We start from the raw sequence: 17669 nt of genomic DNA on the forward strand, positions 1-17669 counted from the left end.
GGAGTCATGAAATTATTACTAAGCTCCTTCTTCCATCAAACTCACAACCAAAGCTGGGAAACTATTAAGGCGTGCAAAGCGTGAACAGTTTTGCAAGCGCCAAGGCAGAGACGTGCAAGACTGCCTGGGGAAGGCTTTGTGATAACAACTTCTGCAATTAGGAAGGCTGTCTGCTGTCAGAAGGGACTCTGTGGCACCAGCATTCAGAGCCGCAGAACTAAAAGGCCTAAAATAAATTACACAAGGGATAGGAGGGCATTTTGCATTTCATTTTTTTTAAAAAAAAATAAAATAAATCCAGCTTTCATTTGCTCTCCAGTTAATTTTTTGTTTTAATGCCTTCTCTAAGAGTGTAAGAAGACCCTGCTGACAAATGGCCCACCCAGTCCAGCATCCAGTTGTCACAGTGGCCAAGCATCTGTCGGCTGTGGATTTCCCTCTCCTGTGCTTTCCAGGAACTGCTCTTTAGAAGCATCGCAGCTCTGTCCATGGAGTGGCTGAAAGCCATTGTAGCCTTCTACTCCTCCAGGAAAGTGTCCAGTCCTCTTTTACAGCCAGCTATTGCTGCCTCGTCTGGGAGGGAGTTTCACATTTTAAAAATGTGCTGCATGAAGAAGGACTTTCTTTTGTGTGTCCTGGATCTTCTCTACAGGCTTAGAGACCTCCTTTGACCTAAGCCTAAGTCTCGCCATGTGCACAGGCCAGCACCCTCCTCTTGGCTCTGCCTACCATTAGTAGCCTGGCTTTCTGTCCCACCAGTCCTGTTGGCCACGACTGATCCCTGTATCCTAGCATGACCTTCGAGGTGACTCCATAGTCTTATAACCACCACTAGCGTACACAGGATACACAGAAAAGCAGGGTCTCTAGGCATGAGGTTGGATTAATCCAGTGTGTGTGTGTGTGTGTGTGTGTGTGTGATTTCACGTTTGTCTCGTAGACTCTATACACATCCTACACATCCTGCTTTAATTTCTCTTGTTTACCAGATGATGCATTTGATTAGTTGTTTATTGGTCCTGTTTATAAGATTCCATAATTTTGGCATATTATTTTTCTTTTGTTTTTAACATCTTTATTGAAAGTTCAAAAAGTACATAAATATATGTGCAATAAACATTGTGAGACGTAAACAAAAGAGAGATAAAGAGAAAGAGAAACAGAACCCATGTAGAAGGGAAAATAAAGGGGGGAGGGGGGAACCCAAAACTGTATGCTTTACAAGGTTGTTATTGTACTTCACCAGATCTTAACCTATTGCAGTATTTCTAAAAATGCATTCCAAATATCATTGAATTTGGCCGTGGCAAGTCTGCTTTTATATGCATTCATATGTTGCGAGTTTGTATAAGTAATTTTGGCATATTTCCCCCCTCTTTTTTACTGCTTTGTTCCCTGCTCTGGGATTGGAAACATTCAATGAAGAGCCAACTGAAAATAAATAAATCCATTCTCCCTCCCGCCACCTCCATTCCTGGCCCTCTTACCAGTTCCACCCGCCTGCGAGTGGCCTCCAGCTCCCTCTGGGCCAGCTCACTGAGGTCTGCTTTCATCTCTTCCATCCTCATCTGGTAGTAGCAGGTCTTCTCTCTTTCTCGCGCCTCCCCTTCCTTCACTTTCTCCAGCTCCTCTCCCATCTTGATCACACTGTCCCGAAGACGGAGAACCAGCATCTGGGGAGAGATAAGAGTTAGGGGGCAGTGGGGGGGGGGAGTCGAACAGAAACCCATCACAGAATCACAGAACTGGAGAGTAGAAAGTGACCCCAACAGTCATCCAGTCCAACCACCCTTCTTTCTTTTCTTTTCTGCCTTCTACAATGACAGATACAACACCAGCAGGATGCGATGCACAAGTGAAAATTGTGCCATGGACATGCACTCCCCAAGAACCTTAAAAGGAAGGTTTCATTCCTCATGGATCCAGAGATATGCCTGTAAGTACAGGGCATCTATTGTTAGGCAGAGAGTTTACCAAGTATGGCTTGTGTATTTGGTTAGACAGCAGACTTTGTTGCTTGCAATCACACATAGTATGGATGGATGGATGGATGGATGGATGGATGGATGGATGGATGGATAGATGATAGATAGATATAGATGATAGATAGATAGATGCTGCCCATCTGACTGGGTTGTCCCAGCCACTCTGGGTGGCCTCCAATAAAACCACAGTAAAACATCAAACATTAAAAACTTCCCTTCAGATGTCTTCTAAAAGTCAAAATTTGTTTATTTCCTTGACATCTGACGGGAGAGCCTTCTTCCTTTTAGCCTCTCAATATGCCGGGGGGGGGGGGCAGTTAGGCTGAGAGTCAGTGACTGGCCCAAGGTCACCTTATGAGCTTCATGGTCCAAGAGGGATTTGAACCCATGTCTCCCATTCCTATTCAGACACTAAAACCATTAATGCCACAATTGCTCTTCTTATAGAAAATAGTTCCCAGGATTCTCTGGGTGGTTGGAATGGAAATTAAATAAGTTAAAGTCTGTAGCATAGTGTTTAAAAAAAGGTAAAGGACTCCTGACTGTTAAGTCCAGTCGCAGACGACTCTGGGCCGAGGTAGCCGGTGTTTGTCCGCAGACAGTTTTTCTGGGTCATGTGGCCAGCATGACTAAGCCACTTCTGGCAAAACCAGAGCAGTGCACAGAAACGGCGTTTACCTTCCCGCCAGAGTGATACCTATTTATCTACTTGCACTTGTGTGCTTTCCAACTGCAACGTTGGCAGTAGCAGGGACCAAGAAACGGGAGCTCACCCTGTCGTGGGGATTCAAACCGCCGACCTTCTGATTGGCAAGCCCAAGAGGCTCAGTGGTTTAGACCACCGCGCCACCTACGTCCCATAGCATAGTGTTTAGGAACACGCAACGCTGCCTGACAGGCATCCCCCCCCCATGTACCTGTGTTCAATTTATGCGTGACCACATGGATGTGAGGCTCCAGAAACTTGGAAGTGTGTGGGGAGACCTGATGAGCCTCAGCAAAGCTCTGCTTTGCCTCCAGCTGGTGAGGAGACCCTCCCCAGAGCCCAAAAGGGACATTTTCTTTGGGCTCCGGGGTGGGTCTCCTCGTGAGCTGGAGGTGCAGCGGGGCTCTGCTGAGACTCCCAGCTAACAGCAGCTGACACACAGAAAAGCTGCACTTTCCTGCATGCCATCTGTTAGCCAGAAAGCCCCCTGTGCCTCATGTGAGCCAGAGGGGCAGCGGGTCTTGTTGACAGGTTCAGCTGATTAATGGGGAAGCTTCTTCCTCACCCATCAGCGGGGCTTTTATGGAACAGACAGACGACTCCTCATTTTATGCAATTTCCCTGACATGCACACAGGTTCAGAACGTAACCCCTGTGCAAATGAGGAGTTGCCAATGAACCAATGGTGCATCTAGCTCAGTGTTGCCTTCACTGACTGGCAGCAATGGCTCTCCCGGGTTTCAGGCAGGGGTCTCTCTGAGCCCTCCCTTGGGGACTGAGCCTGGGACCGAGCCTGCGTGCAAGGCAGTGGCTCTGCCCCTGGGCTATGGCCCTGTGGTTTGTTCTCTGGGGGTCTTGATCAACATCCTCCCCAGTCTGCCAAGGGCAAGGCCATCCAAACCTCAAAGCGCTTGATCTGCACACTCTGGAACTCCATCTTGTTCTCCAGGTCACAAATCAGGGCCTCCTGGCGGCTGACGATGGACCTCTCCACCATTGATTGCTCCAAATAGACAACCCGGGCCTGGGACACCTGCAGCTGTTTCCAGACAAGAGATCAATTTATATCCTGTTTATATTCAGGCCAGGGGCCTCTCACAAGCAGTGCACAGTTAAAAGCTACAACAGTGAAATCAATAGGAAGAATACAAATCCACCTCTAAGGTGATAAAGCACAGCAAGGCCGTAATCAACAGCAACCCATTGGGCGCAGGTGGAATTGCTCAACTTACACATTTGAAGAAGAATTCAGCCAGGTTTGATGCTAACCCTCACACTTTGCCCAATTCTTTTCACAAGTCCTGGCACCTTGCAATCCAATTAACACAACTTCCCTCAAGCACCCAAAAGTCAATGTAGTATGACTCACTGACCATAGGAGTCAGCACTGACAAAAATAAATACTTCGTGGATCACCAGCAACTCTGCCACAGTGGGGATGGCTTTTTGGGTAGAAGATTTCACAATGGGATTAGACATATTGTCTGCAACAGCTAAAGCAGAACCTCCACCTACAGAGGCACTGTACTTCTTAGTATTAAATGATGATGGTGATGTATTAAATTTCTGTACTGCCCTTCACCCAAGGATCACAGGGCAGTTTACAATATGAAAACACAAAATTACAAAGCATAGTAACAAACATGAACAATAACCCCCCCCCACACACACACAGTTCAAAAGGCCATAGATTGTTCAGTTAGCCAAAGGCCTGGTTGAAGAGGAATGTTTTCTCCTGGTGCCTAAAGATGTATAATGAAGGTGCCAAGCGAGCTTCCCTGGGGAGAGCATTCCACAAGCAGGGAGCCACCACAAAAAGGCCAGTTCTCGGGTTGCTGCCCTCAGACTTCTTGCGGGGGGCACAGACAAAAAAGGCATGTGATGCTGAGGGCCAGCCAACAGGGGACTGTCACCTTCACTTTCTGCTGTTGGGACTCCCAGAAGTCCCTGTTTCACCTCTGTGAGGAGCTGGAGGCTGGGATAGAGGGGCCATTGATCACTGATCCAGTGGGGTTCTCCTTAAGTTCTTACAGAAAAGATAATCAGAGCCATGTCTCTAGCATTGCCACAATTCAGACTCTGATCCAGATGGCTCGCAAGTCACCCACTTGGGGTAGATCCCTCAGCACCCCTTCCACAGGGCTCTGGCCTGAGCATGTGGCTCTCCCACCAGCCTTGGAGATGGAAGAAGACTCCCTGGGAGCTTCTGCTGCTCCACAGCCATGCAGCTTTGTGCTCCTGCAGAACTGACTAAGGACCCTTAAAAAAACTGCAGACAGCTCGCGTGGGGCAGGGGCAGAGTCACTAGAAGGGAAGGCCCTGCCAGGCACCTCCATAACTCTGGTTCTGAGCTCAAATGATGGCTTGCCCTTCCGTGAACTGAGCCCACCTGATGCTGTCCAGGGTCCTGATTTGCCACACCTTCCTCAAAGAGGCTTTGGGAATGAACACAAGAAGAGCCTGCTGGATCAGGGCAATGGCCCATCCAGCCTCCTGTTCTCACAGTCAGATGCCTCAGTGGGAAATCCTAAAACAGGACCTGAGCACAAGAGCCCTCTCCCCTCCTGCTGCCTCTGATGTAAGTGGGGCTGAGAGACTTCAAAGAAGTGTGACTGGCCCAAGGTCACCCAGCAGCTGCATGTGGAGGAGCGGAGACGCGAACCCGGTTCCCCAGATTACAAGACTGCCGCTCTTAACCACTACACCACACTGGCTCTCATGTGCTGTATGAAGAAGTAATTTCTTGTTTTATCTGTTCTGAATCTTTCAACATTCAGCTTCATTGGATGTCCTTCCAGTTCAAGTGTTGGCTCTGGCTAAAACTTCCTCAGCAGAACAGGAAAATTAGACAAATGTACTCAGGAGAAGTCTATCAGTGGATATTAGCCACCAGAGCTATCTAGAGAGTCGACATGCAGTGGCAAACACATGCCTCAGAAGACCAGTCACTCAGCATAAACAACAGGAGAGAATTGCTGCTTCCAGATGCTGGGCCAGGAAGGGCATTCCTCTGATCCAGTGTCAGGGCTCTCAGGATGTCCTCACTCTGAGATTCTTCAGCATTAGAAGAGTTAAGTTCTGCATTTGTACTGGAAAGGGGGGGGGGAGGACTCACTTTTTCTTGCAGGCCATACTTTTCCTTCTTCATCTCCTCCAACTGGGTCTGCAGCTCTTGGATCTGGGTGATATCTGTTGCAGACTGCAAAAAGGAAGAGCCTCAGAAGAGAGTCAGACAAGGCAGGGGCTCCTTTGAAGACTGGAGCACCTAAGTCATATAGGTGTGTGCATGCTGGGAATTGCGTTCTGGATCCCGCAAACCTTGCAAACCTTTACAGGAGGTGCTGAGATGGTATCACTGGAAAGGGAGGAGCTCCCTAAGGGAAAAGAGGCTACTGGAACCATTTTGGTTGAATCAGCTGGCTGTTGAATTAGTGGCACAGTAGTCAGAGCGTCAGACTAGGACCTGGGAGGCTGAGATTCAAATCCTCACTTAGCCATGAAGCTCACTGGGTGGCCTTGGGCCTTGCTTCTCAGCCTAACCTACCTCACAGTTAGGAAAGAGGAAAACTGTGTGCCACCTTGAGCAGTTTGGAGAAACTGATGAGATAGAAATGGAATAACAGCTAACAGAGTGACAGTAAGAGCTGTTCAACAGTGGAACGGACTCCCTCAGGAGGTGGTGGATTCTCCTTCCTTGGAGATGTTTAATCAGAAGTTGGATGGTCATCTGCCATAGATGCTTTACTTCAGATTCTAGCATTGCTGGGATTGAACTAGATGACCCTCAGGGTCCCACCCAACTCTACAGTTTTATGATTCTGTGGGTGCTGACTAGCAAAAGAAGGTGGAGGGAATGAAGCCAGTCAGGGCTCCAAGCCTTACAAAACTGGAAAGCTAAATTGTGCCACCAGGGCTCAACCAGGGCTCCTGGTCCAAGCACCCCAAATAAGGCAAGGCCACTCTGAAGGGTGGGCCTCCCTCTCCACTCCCCCCCCCCCCACTTTACCTGAGCAATTAAGGCCTTGTGCTTGGCCATCAGTTCATTCAGATCCTCCTGGTCTTCATCAATGCGCTTGAGGAGACCAACTTTCTCATGCTGGAGCTGGTATAATTGCTCATCAACCTGCAGCAGAACAGAAAAATAAAAAACCTGGGGTGCAATAGTGTGAGGCAGCAGCAAAAAGAAAAGAAAAAAAGCCAATGTGGTTCTATGCTGCATCAACAGAAGTATAATGCAAAGATGAAGGGAAGTAATAGTACTGCTGTATTCTGCCTTGGCCAGATCACACCTGGAAGACTGCCCAATTCTGGGCACCACAATTTAAGAAGGACATTGACAAACTGGAACATGTGCCTACCAAGATGATCAAGGGTCTGGAAACCAAGCCTTATGAGGAATGCTTGAAGGCGCTGGGTATGTCTAGCCTGGTAAAGAGAAGACTGAGAGGAGATATGATAGCTGTGTTCAGGTATCAAAAGGGATGGAAGAGGTAACAAACTTGTTTTCTCTTGCGTTGGAGGGCAGAACCCGAACCAATGACATCAAGTTACAACTAAGAAGATTGTGACAGAAGAACATTCTGATGGCAAGAGCTGTTCAACAGTGGAATGGCCTCCCATTCCTTCATTGGAGGTTTTTAAGCAGTGGTTGGATGGTTGTCTGTCATGCATTGCAGGGGGATAAGCCACAGGGTCTGTTCCAACTCTATAATTCTAAGATTCTAAGGTTTTCTGCTGCTCCAGAGAAGAGGACCCAAACCAATGGATTCAAATGACAAGAATGGATATTTTGACCAAAAATTAGGCAGAACTTTCTGATAGTAAGAGCTGTTCAACAGTAAATCGGACTTCCTCAGAAGGTGGTGTGTTTTCCTTCAACATTTGAGGTATGGTTACTTACTCTTGAAGTAAGACTCAGCTGCCAATCTAGTTGGATTCAGGTGTGGAAATGGGAAGGGTACCACCTTGTCCTTTCTCTCAGGGCCTGGCCTATGCCCTGCAACCCTAGATACAGAGGAATGGTTGCTTATCCAGAGGTGAGGGGACTCTGCACATGTTCAGAGACACTCTCCGATTGATGGCTATCATGCCATTGCACAACTCTCATTCATTTCAACTCGGTCCACACAAGAGTAATTCCAAGTGGCCTTTGCCCCATGCTGGTGCATGAGGGTGCCATGCTTGTTTTGTTTGGGTCTGCCCCTGAAGAGCTTATAACTGAATCCTTGGGCCACAGCAACAACTTCTGGTACTTCCTGCCTTAAATGGATGCAGCTCCCACGCTTGTGGAAGAAAACAAGGATGGATTTGGGAGTAATTGTTCTTACAAGCTCCCCCCAGGGCCCATGAGGAGTGAGCTTCACTCACAGATCATCTTGATAACTGACTCTCACTCTGGTATGGAACTCGAGAGGCAAGAGATGCTGAGTGGAAAAGCGCTTCGCGTATCGGTAACCCCCAGGCACAGCCATTAAGAGCAGAGGTTCTTCTGTATATTAGGATGAAATTAGCTTTAATTTACAGACGTGTGCAGGATGAAGGGGACAAGATTACAAACTGCCAAGAGAATCAGCTACTGGGTTGCAACATTTCAAACCGGAAAAATTTCCTTCGTTGGATAATATGGTATGTCAGGGGGGAGGGGAGCCTTTACCCCTTTTTTTAAATTAATACTATATTTGCTATATAAATGACTTGGCAAACCTCCTCCTAAACAATAACAACTGATAAAAAGCAAAAAGAGAAAATAAATGTTGGAAATGTAAAGAAAAGGAAGGGACTTTTTATCATATGTGGTGGGAATATAAGAAGGTGAAAGGCTTCTGGGAAATGATATATAATGAATTGGGGAAAAATGTTGAAATATACATTTGTTAAGAAACCAGAGGCATTTTTGTTAGGAATGGTAGGAAATGAAATAAACAGAAAAGATCATAAGCTTTTTTTATACGCAGCAAGAATACTGCTAGCCCAAAAATGGAAACAAGAAGAATTACTGTCGATGGAAGAATGGAGAATGAAGTTAATGGAATACGCAGAACTTGATAAATTAACAGGAAGGATCTGAGGCCTACGAGACCACAAATTCACTGAAGACTGGAGTAAATTTGTAGACTATTTGAAAAGTATTTGCGATGAACAATTAACGTTTGCAAGAGGCTCTGTGAAAATAATATTAGAAATATTGTAAAAAAGGGAATCAGAGGGAGGAGGTTTTTAATAAAAGGCAATATTAGATTAAGAAATGTGGAAGAAGGACTAAAACGGAGGATTTGCAGAAGAGCGGCAGGAACTGTATTTGTGAAAAATTGTGTTATGTGTTTTTATATTTTGTATTGCAAAATGAATAAAAAATAATTTATAATAAATTTTAAAAAAGCAAAAAGAGAAAAAGAGAACAGAATTATATCTATGGACTGTGGTCTTTGATGTGCAGTAGCTCTAGTGGGACCAGTGGCGGAGGAAGTCTCTCCGGCACCTGGGATGGTGCAAGCCGCCCATAGGGAGAGACAGGACGGGGAGTGCGGCACACATTCCTGCCCCCCTCCATTGTTTGCTCGCCTGCCTCCTTCCTATCCTCTCCCCTGCCTGCCTGCCTCCTAATAGTCTCCTAATCTGGGGAACCGGGTTCGTGTCTCCGCTCCTCCACTTGCAGCTGCTGGGTGACCTTGGGCCAGTCACACTTCCTTGAAGTCTCTCAGCCCCACTCACCTCACAGAGTGTTTGTTGTGGGGGAGGAAGGGAAAGGAGAATGTTAGCCTCTTTGAGACTCCTTAAGGGGAGTGAAAGGCGGGATATCAAATCAAAACTCACACCGACCTTGCTCCATCTCTGGGCGGGATGCCAGATCATTAGAGATAAGAATTAGAGGAGAGGGAGAACTGGAAAATTGCCTGGAGCTATGGCGGGACGCCAGATTACTCCCTTACATAAACACCAAAGATGGCGTAATGACGTAGCTTGAATTTCAACAGTAGAAAGAAAGATTGGAAAAGTGGGAGCAGAGATGCAATGTAAGACAGGATTAGAACAATGAAGAAACAAATGAGGGGGGAAACCTATCACAAAGGGAATTTACAGGAAACAGAACTCTTTTTGTGGAAATTTTTCAGTATAGGTTCATCCTGTTGTCCTAATAATAATCGGTAATACTGAAAAAAATATGAAGACACTAAAGGGCACCTAACAGACTAGCTGCAATATTTTCAAATACATCAAAGATTGTTGTTGTTGTTGTTTAGTTGTTTAATCGTGTCCGACTCTTCGTGACCCCATGGACCAGAGCACGCCAGGCACTCCTGTCTTCCACTGCCTCCCGCAGTTTGGTCAAACTCATGTTCGTAGCTTCGAGAACACTGTCCAGCCATCTCGTCCTCTGTCGTCCCCTTCTCCTTGTGCCCTCCATCTTTCCCAACATCAGGGTTTTTTCCAGGGAGTCTTCTCTTCTCATGAGGTGGCCAAAGTATTGGCGCCTCAGCTTCAGGACCTGTCCTTCCAGTGAGCACTCAGGGCTGATTTCCTTAAGAATGGATAGGTTTGTTCTTCTTGCAGTCCTTGGGACTCTCAAGAGTCTCCTCCAGCACCATAATTCAAAAGCATCAATTCTTTGGTGATCAGCCTTCTTTATGGTCCAGCTCTCACTTCCATACATCACTACTGGGAAAACCATTGCTTTAACTATACGGACCTTTGTTGGTAAGGTGTTGTCTCTGCTTTTTAAGATGTTGTCGAGGTTTGTCATTGTTTCCTCCCAAGAAGCAGGCATCTTTTAATTTCATGGCTGCTGTCACCATCTGCAGTGATCATGGAGCCCAAGAAAGTAAAATCTCTCACTGCCTCTATTTCTTCCCCTTCTATTTGCCAGGAGATGATGGGCCCAGTGGCCATGATCTTCGTTTTTTTGATGTTGAGCTTCAGACCATATTTTGCGCTCTCCTCCTTCACCCTCATTAAGAGGTCCTTTAATTCCTCCTCACTTTCTGCCATCAAGGTTGTGTCATCTGCATATCTGAGGTTGTTGATATTTCTTCCGGCAATCTTAATTCTGGCTAGGGATTCATCCAGCCCAGCCTTTCGCATGATGAATTCTGCATATAAGTTAAATAAGCAGGCCGACAATATACAGCCTTATCGTACTTCTTTCCCAATTTTAAACCAATCAGTTGTTCCATACCCAGTTCTAACTGTAGCTTCTTGTCCCACATAGAGATTTCTCAGGAGACAGATGAGGTGATCAGGCACTCCCATTTCTTTAATAACTTGCCATAGTTTGCTGTGGCCTACACAGTCAAAGGCTTTTGCATAGTCAATGAAGCAGAAGTAGATGTCTTTCTGGAACTCTCTAGCTTTCTCCACAATCCAGCGCATGTTTGCAATTTGGTCTCTGGTTCCTCTGCCCCTTTGAAATCCAGTTTGCACTTCTGGGAGTTCTCAGTCCACATACTGCTTAAGCCTTCCTTGTAGAATTTTAAGCATAACCCTGCTAGCGTGTGAAATGAGTGCAATTGTGCGGTAGTTGGAGCAGTCATTGGCACTGCCCTTCTTTGGAATTGGGATGTAAACTGATCTTCTCCAATCCTCTGGCCACTGCTGAGTTTTCCAAACTTGCTGGCATATTGAGTGTAGCACCTTAACAGCATCATCATTTAAAATTTTAAATAGTTCAGCTGGAATACCATCACTTCCACTGGCCTTGTTATTAGCAGTGCTTTCTAAGGCCCATTTGACTTCACTCTCCAGGATGTCTGGCTCAAGGTCAGCAACCACACTACCTGGGGTGTACAAGCCATCCATATCTTTCTGGTATAATTCCTCTGTGTATTCTTGCCACCTCTTTTTGATGTCTTCTGCTTCTGTTAGGTCCTTACCACTTTTGTCCTTTATTATGGTAATCTTTGTACAAAATGTTCCTTTCGTATCTCCAATTTTCTTGAACAGATCTTTGGTTTTTCCCTTTCTATTGTTTTCCTCTATTTCTTTGCATTGCTCGTTTAAGAAGGCCTTCTTGTCTCTCCTTGCTCTTTTCTGGAAATCTGCATTCAATTTCCTGTATCTTTCACTATCTCCCTCGCATTTTGCTTGCCTTTTCTCCCCCGCTATTTGTAAGGCCTCATTGGTCAGCCACTTTGCTTTTGTGCTTTTCATTGGGATGGTTTTCGTTGCTGCCTCCTGTATAATGTTACGAGCCTCCATCCATAGTTCTTCAGGCATTCTGTCCACCAAATCTAACTCCTTAAACCTGTTCCTCACTTCCACTATGTATTCATAAGGCATTAGATTTAGATTGTATCTTACTAGCCCAGTGGTTTTTCCTACTTTCTTCAGTTTAAGCTTGAATTTTGCTATAAGAAGCTGATGATCTGGGCCACAGTCAGCTCCAGGTCTTGCTTTTGCTGACTGTATAGAGCTTCTCTATCTTTGGCTGCAGAGAATATAATCAATCTGATTTCGATGCTGCCCATCTGGTGATGTCCATGTGTAGAGTCGTCTCTTGTGTTGTTGGAAAAGCGTGTTTGTGATGACCAGCTTGTTCTCTTGGCAGAACTCTATTAGCCTTTGCCCTGCTTCGTTTTGAACTCCAAGGCCAAACTTGCCAGTTGTTCCTTTTATCTCTTGATTCCCTACTTTAGCATTCCAATCCCCTATAATGAGAAGAACATCCTTCTTTGGTGTCATTTCTATAAAGTCTTCATAGAATTGGTCAATTTCAGTTTCTTCAGCACCAGTAGTTGGTGCATAAACTTGGATTACTGTGATGTTAAAAGGTCTGCCTTGGATGCGTATCGAGATCATTCTATCATTTTTGAGACTGCATCCCAGTACAGTTTTTGCCACTCTTTTGTTGACTATGAGGGCCACTCCATTTCTTTTACAGGATTCTTGCCCACAGTAGTAGATATGATGGTCATCCGAGCTGAATTCGCCCATTCCTGTCCATTTTAGTTCACTGATGCCCAGGATGTCAATATTTATTCTTGCCATCTCATTTTTGACCACATCCAACTTACCAAGGTTCATGGTTCTTACATTCCAGGTTCCTATGCAATATTTTTCTTTACAGCATTGGACTTTCCTTTCACTTCCAGGCATATCCACAACTGAGCATCCTTTCAGCTTTGGCCCAGCCGCTTCATCAGCTCTGAATCTACTTGTACTTGTCCTTCGCTCTTCCTCAGTAGCATGTTGGACGCCTTCCGACCTGAGGGGCTCATCTTCCAGCGTCACAACTTTTATACGCCTATTGTCTTTGTCCATGGAGTTTTCTTGGCAGGGATACTGGAGTGGCTTGCCGGTTCCTCCTCCAGGTGGGTCATGTTTGGTCAAAACTCTCCACTATGAACTGTCCATCTTGGGTGGCCCTGCATGGAAAACTCATAGCTTCTCTGAGTTATTCAAGCCCCTTCGCCATGGCAAGGCAGTGATCAAAGATTAACCATTGATAAAAAAAGCAGGACTTGCTAAAGAAACATCAAAACTTGAAAAAGAATTGATACGAAGTAAAGGAAAATATATCTCAAGGGTATACAACCTCCTATTGCAATGGGAGGTAAAGGAATAAGTGAAAGCTGTAATGGTGAGATGAGCGCAAGATTTGGGTTATAATATTTACATGGAACAATGGGTAAAATTATGGTGGGAATTCATGGCCTGCTACAATCTCAGGGGAAACACAATGAAGATGATGTATAGATGGCACCAAACTCCAGAAAAACTTGCTAAAATGTATAAGCACAGATCACCTATATGTTGGAGATGTAATAAAGAAATTGGGTCTTATTAGCATATGTGGTGGAAATGTACAGATATTTGTGTTATTTGGAAAAATATATGTAGAACTTTAAAAATTATTTAAATTAACATTCAAAAAGAGGCCAGAAATATTTTTATTAAGCATTTTGCCAAAAGAAATAGGGAAATCGAAAAGAACATTGTTCATGTACGGAATAACGGTGGCCAGAATTTTAGTAGCAAGAAATTGGAAAAACACAACAATACCCAACACGGAAGATTGGCAAATCCTAATGGTAGAATATCTGCAGCTAGTGAAAGCGACAGGAAGAGTAAGAGGCCAACTGAAACAAAAAGTCTATAAGGATTGGAGAATCTTTAAAGAATACATAGAAAACTATGGAATAAAAGGAAACATATTGGCAGAATTAGACTGATCCCTGTATTGTATAAATATAAGTTTGTAGGGAGGTAAAAAGAAATGATATAAGAAATATGTAACTGTGCAGTATAAAGTAATGGATAGACAAAGTACAGTGAGATTGATTGGAAGTCAGTTTTAAATTTCTTTTCTATAAATTTTATAATTGTGTTCAATACCAGGAGTATAGATGATGATAATTATATTAATCTTGTTATATCTTATAGTGTGGTGGTTTGTTTGATTTTTCTGTTATTTGTTTATTTGATTGTATGTATGTTTGTTTGTTTGTTTACTTGTATGTACATGTGTTTTTCATAAATATATTTATTTTAAATTAATATAGATAATTTTTTTTAAAAAAGGATATATATTTTTGTTATTAAATATCTCAACATGAATGGAGCTCAAGAAATCAGTAGCTGTTGATAAGGGACTAAGATCAGGACTGAATGCAATTGGATTAACCAAGATATCGGAAGCAGGAAGAAATAAGAACTTTGCACTCCGAAATCCAGCACACGGGAAGTCACTAAAATGATCTATATTTGGATGGGAATTGTAATTTGATATTGATAAAATGTGGCTGTCATTGGATTTTAATATTTGAAAATCAATAAAGATTATGTACAACCATGGGCCACAGCAACTTTCATTGTGGACTCCTACCAAGTTCTTGTTCCTGCTGAACGTCTCCAGCTCAAGGTGCAGGTTCTCGAGCTCCAGAGCTAGCATCTTTTGTGCCTTCTCAGCCTCTCCACATCTGGCTGTGCTCTCTTCCAGCTGCAAAATGCATATGAGAAGCAGTCAATGCATCACCTCCCACCAGGCAGGGAAACCATTTAGCTAGCTTAGCTTTCTCCCTCTGCCCTTAAGCAACATTTATTTACATTTCACTCCAAGAGCGTTTCTACATTTTGAAGCCCATCACAACTCTGCCTGCTTACAGCTATGTTCCTCTGAGGACTGGCGACACTGATTTCACACACACACAGCCCAGGAAACACAGCTCTAGCTAGAGACACAAGAGTACCAAGCATCTCACAGCAGGAAAACTTGCTTTTCTTGCAATCCCATTCCTTTCCCATCTCAGCGACAATAGTTGGAAGGCAAAGAGAAATTGTTGCTTTTGCACAGCAAGCCTGAGCCCACTTCTTATGCCAAACCCCTGACTTTATTTCAGGCAAATCTTGCAGTAAATCTAGGCTCATTAATTAGCCAAAATATGCAAATTGCATGTAGTTTGCAAAGATGTGAGTTATTTACAAGTGGGGTTCACAAATGATTTTTTACCAAACAGCTCTAATTGCACTTTGCAGACACACCCCACCCCAAAAGGGAGCATTTTGCGAGTGTTAATTTGCTGCTGGGGCTGCTTGTGGTTTCTTCAACTGCTGGCAGCCAAACTGGGCAGAACAAGAGAGAATTAACTCCAACATCCTCACTCTCTTCCAGCATTGTTTGGTGGTTGTACTTCCTGCTGCTTTCTTTCTTCCAACAACGATTTTTTAAAAAGCTTTTACACTACTTTTAATTTTTTTAACATACATAAAAAAGCAGCTCCATGCATGTAGAAAATAAGCAAATCAGTAGAAGGCCATTTTGTCCTAGTTTTCTAAGTGTAGGGAATGTTTGTGGTGTTGGTTTGGCTTTTAAAAAATGCATATGGGGGGGGAGTCATGCCTGCAATCTAGTGATACAATGCAAGAAAGGCTTTAAGACTGTGCATAACAGTACTCTACACTACAAGATTGGGGAACGGGGTGGGTGGGAGGGTGAGCTATATAACTCACTGCACTGCTCCACAGTGATCCCATCTACCTCTGTCCTTTCTTTCTTACTTCTTGTTTGTGCTACTCTCCAAAAAGAAGGTCTTTATTTGGGTGGAGGGGGTAGCGGGTGCAGTGGCTTTTGCTTGCTCAGTTTACTCAATCCAAAAAATGGTCTGCAGCTCCAAGAGGAGGGCAGGTAGGGATAGAGGAGATATTTGTTTGGTAAATGTGAATTTATCACACCCACACTTCCTAAATCAATAGTTTCTCCTTTGAAATTCACTCTTTTCCAAATTTTGTGAATCAGTACAAAAATAATTGTACTGGGGTGTTGGAATTGTTTCCAAAAATGCATAGGCTATGGCAAAATTGTGTACAAAAATGCATATATTGAGAGAAATGTGCATGGACTTTCAACTTTGTACACTCATTTACAAAACACGCACCACACCAGTGGCGGCGCTTGTCATTCACAACGGCAGCACTCAGCAAATATAAGTGTATTGTAAATAAATGATCAAATAAAAAAGTTTGTTTCTTTTTCCTCCTTTCGTAAACAAGAGATAAGGCATCAGCGTGGTGTCTGACATAAGCATAATAAAAGTTAATTTGGGGGCTAAACTAAATTTGGGGGCGCTGGCCAGATCTTTGCACCCCGGCAGGACATATGGTAAAGACTCCCCTGCTCTTATCTTTGCTGAATGGCACAACACTGAGAGAAAGGAGGAGCAAGCCAATAGAGTGTCGTCCCCCCCCCACCCCCGACTGGTCGAAGTAGGCAGGTGGGTGAGTAGGTGGCTGGGTGGGAGCTGAGGGCGGGCTGAAAATGGTGAGGCAGACCAGCCTCATGATTTCCATTTTGGACCTTGCAGAGGAGATCATGAGGTCTGAAAGACTTGCTTGGGGGGCGGGGGGGGGGTGCTTCTAAGCTTGAAGCCTCCCTTTTCCATCATCCCTCGGCAGTTTCTGTCTTGAGTGTAACATGCTCTCAGAAGAAGCATCTTCAAAATACATAGCTGGAACTTTTCAGAACAGGATAAGCCAGCTGGGCTTCTGATCACATCAGTCCCAGGTAATCCATCTCCGTCAGAGGCATCAAGCACTAGGATCCCCTCTGGGCCCTGCAAACATCACAAACATCAACAGCCAGGCCAGAGAAGCATTTAGCTTTTCTGAGAGCTGTGATATTACTACAATGATATTGCTGTGCCTTTGGTGATAGTTTGATGAAACACCTTGTAATTTACCATCAATCCACAGGCGGGTCTTGGGGGAGAATTATAGCTTAGGCAGACTCATGGCAAGCAGGAATCCCTTTCCATGCAGGAGCTGAAAATAGCCTTGTCTTTTTATGCAGAACACTTTGGAGATGATAATTAAATTCTCCTACCCTGGGGAATGAGGTGAGATTAAATAATGTGGGTGGGAATAACCATGGCTGGTTATTCAAGGGGAAACTTGGAGCCTCAGGTGAGGTGACCCCTCCCCCCCCCCCCGTTTGGCCTGCGTCTTGTGCTGAATCCAGCCCTGAAGGGGGGTGGGGAGTCTCAGCATGACTGGTCCTTCCAGAAGAACCTAAAAGCAGCCCTGCTGGATCAGACAAAAGGTTCATCTAGTCCAGCATCCGGTTCCCACGACCAGATTCCTCTTGAAAGGACCCCCAAGGCCAAACTGCTTCTCTCTGGCTGGACAGTCCCACACAATGAAATGGCTGACCAGGAGATTGAGGGCAGGCCAGAGAAAGGTCTTCTTCATGCAACATGGAGCTGACTTAGAAAACTCTCTGCTGCATGATATGGGGATGGGCACCAACTTCTAAAAGCTTAGAAATGTGGCAGACAAGTTCACAGAGGAGGAGAGACCTCTTGATGGTTATTAGCTATCATTGTCATATGCTGTATCTCCAAGATACAGAAGCAGTGTATCTTTAAGGATAACTGATGGCAAAATAGAATGGGGGAAGGTTCTTTCCTGCCTGGCATGTCTTGTTTGTGGGCTTTCCAGAGGCATCTGCTTTGCCATTACTGAAAACAGAATTTTGGACTCTTTAGTTCCGA

The 17669-nt window shown here is 44.7% G+C and overlaps 1 protein-coding gene across 14 annotated transcripts in view; it reads right to left on the reverse strand.

The window, feature by feature from the left end:
• Positions 1–17669, reverse strand: part of MYO18B (myosin XVIIIB) — a 362275-nt gene that overhangs the window by 63696 nt on the left and 280910 nt on the right. For 13 of the 14 annotated variants that reach the window (XR_013390943.1, XR_013390944.1, XM_077920002.1 and 10 more), the window contains 5 exons: positions 14510–14623; positions 6698–6814; positions 5807–5890; positions 3593–3730; positions 1488–1673 (listed from right to left, as the gene is read on the reverse strand). Coding sequence is in view for 12 of the 14 variants with exons in the window: in XM_077920002.1 (XP_077776128.1) it covers positions 1488–1673; positions 3593–3730; positions 5807–5890; positions 6698–6814; positions 14510–14623 (639 nt within the window). In the remaining 2 variants the exon portion in view is untranslated. The remainder of the gene's footprint in view (positions 1–1487; positions 1674–3592; positions 3731–5806; positions 5891–6697; positions 6815–14509; positions 14624–17669) is intronic. The other variant, XM_077920000.1, reaches the window with a different exon arrangement.

The sequence above is a fragment of the Podarcis muralis genome, chromosome 16 (assembly GCF_964188315.1).
Source record: "Podarcis muralis chromosome 16, rPodMur119.hap1.1, whole genome shotgun sequence".
Taxonomy (NCBI): Eukaryota; Metazoa; Chordata; class Lepidosauria; order Squamata; family Lacertidae; genus Podarcis; species Podarcis muralis.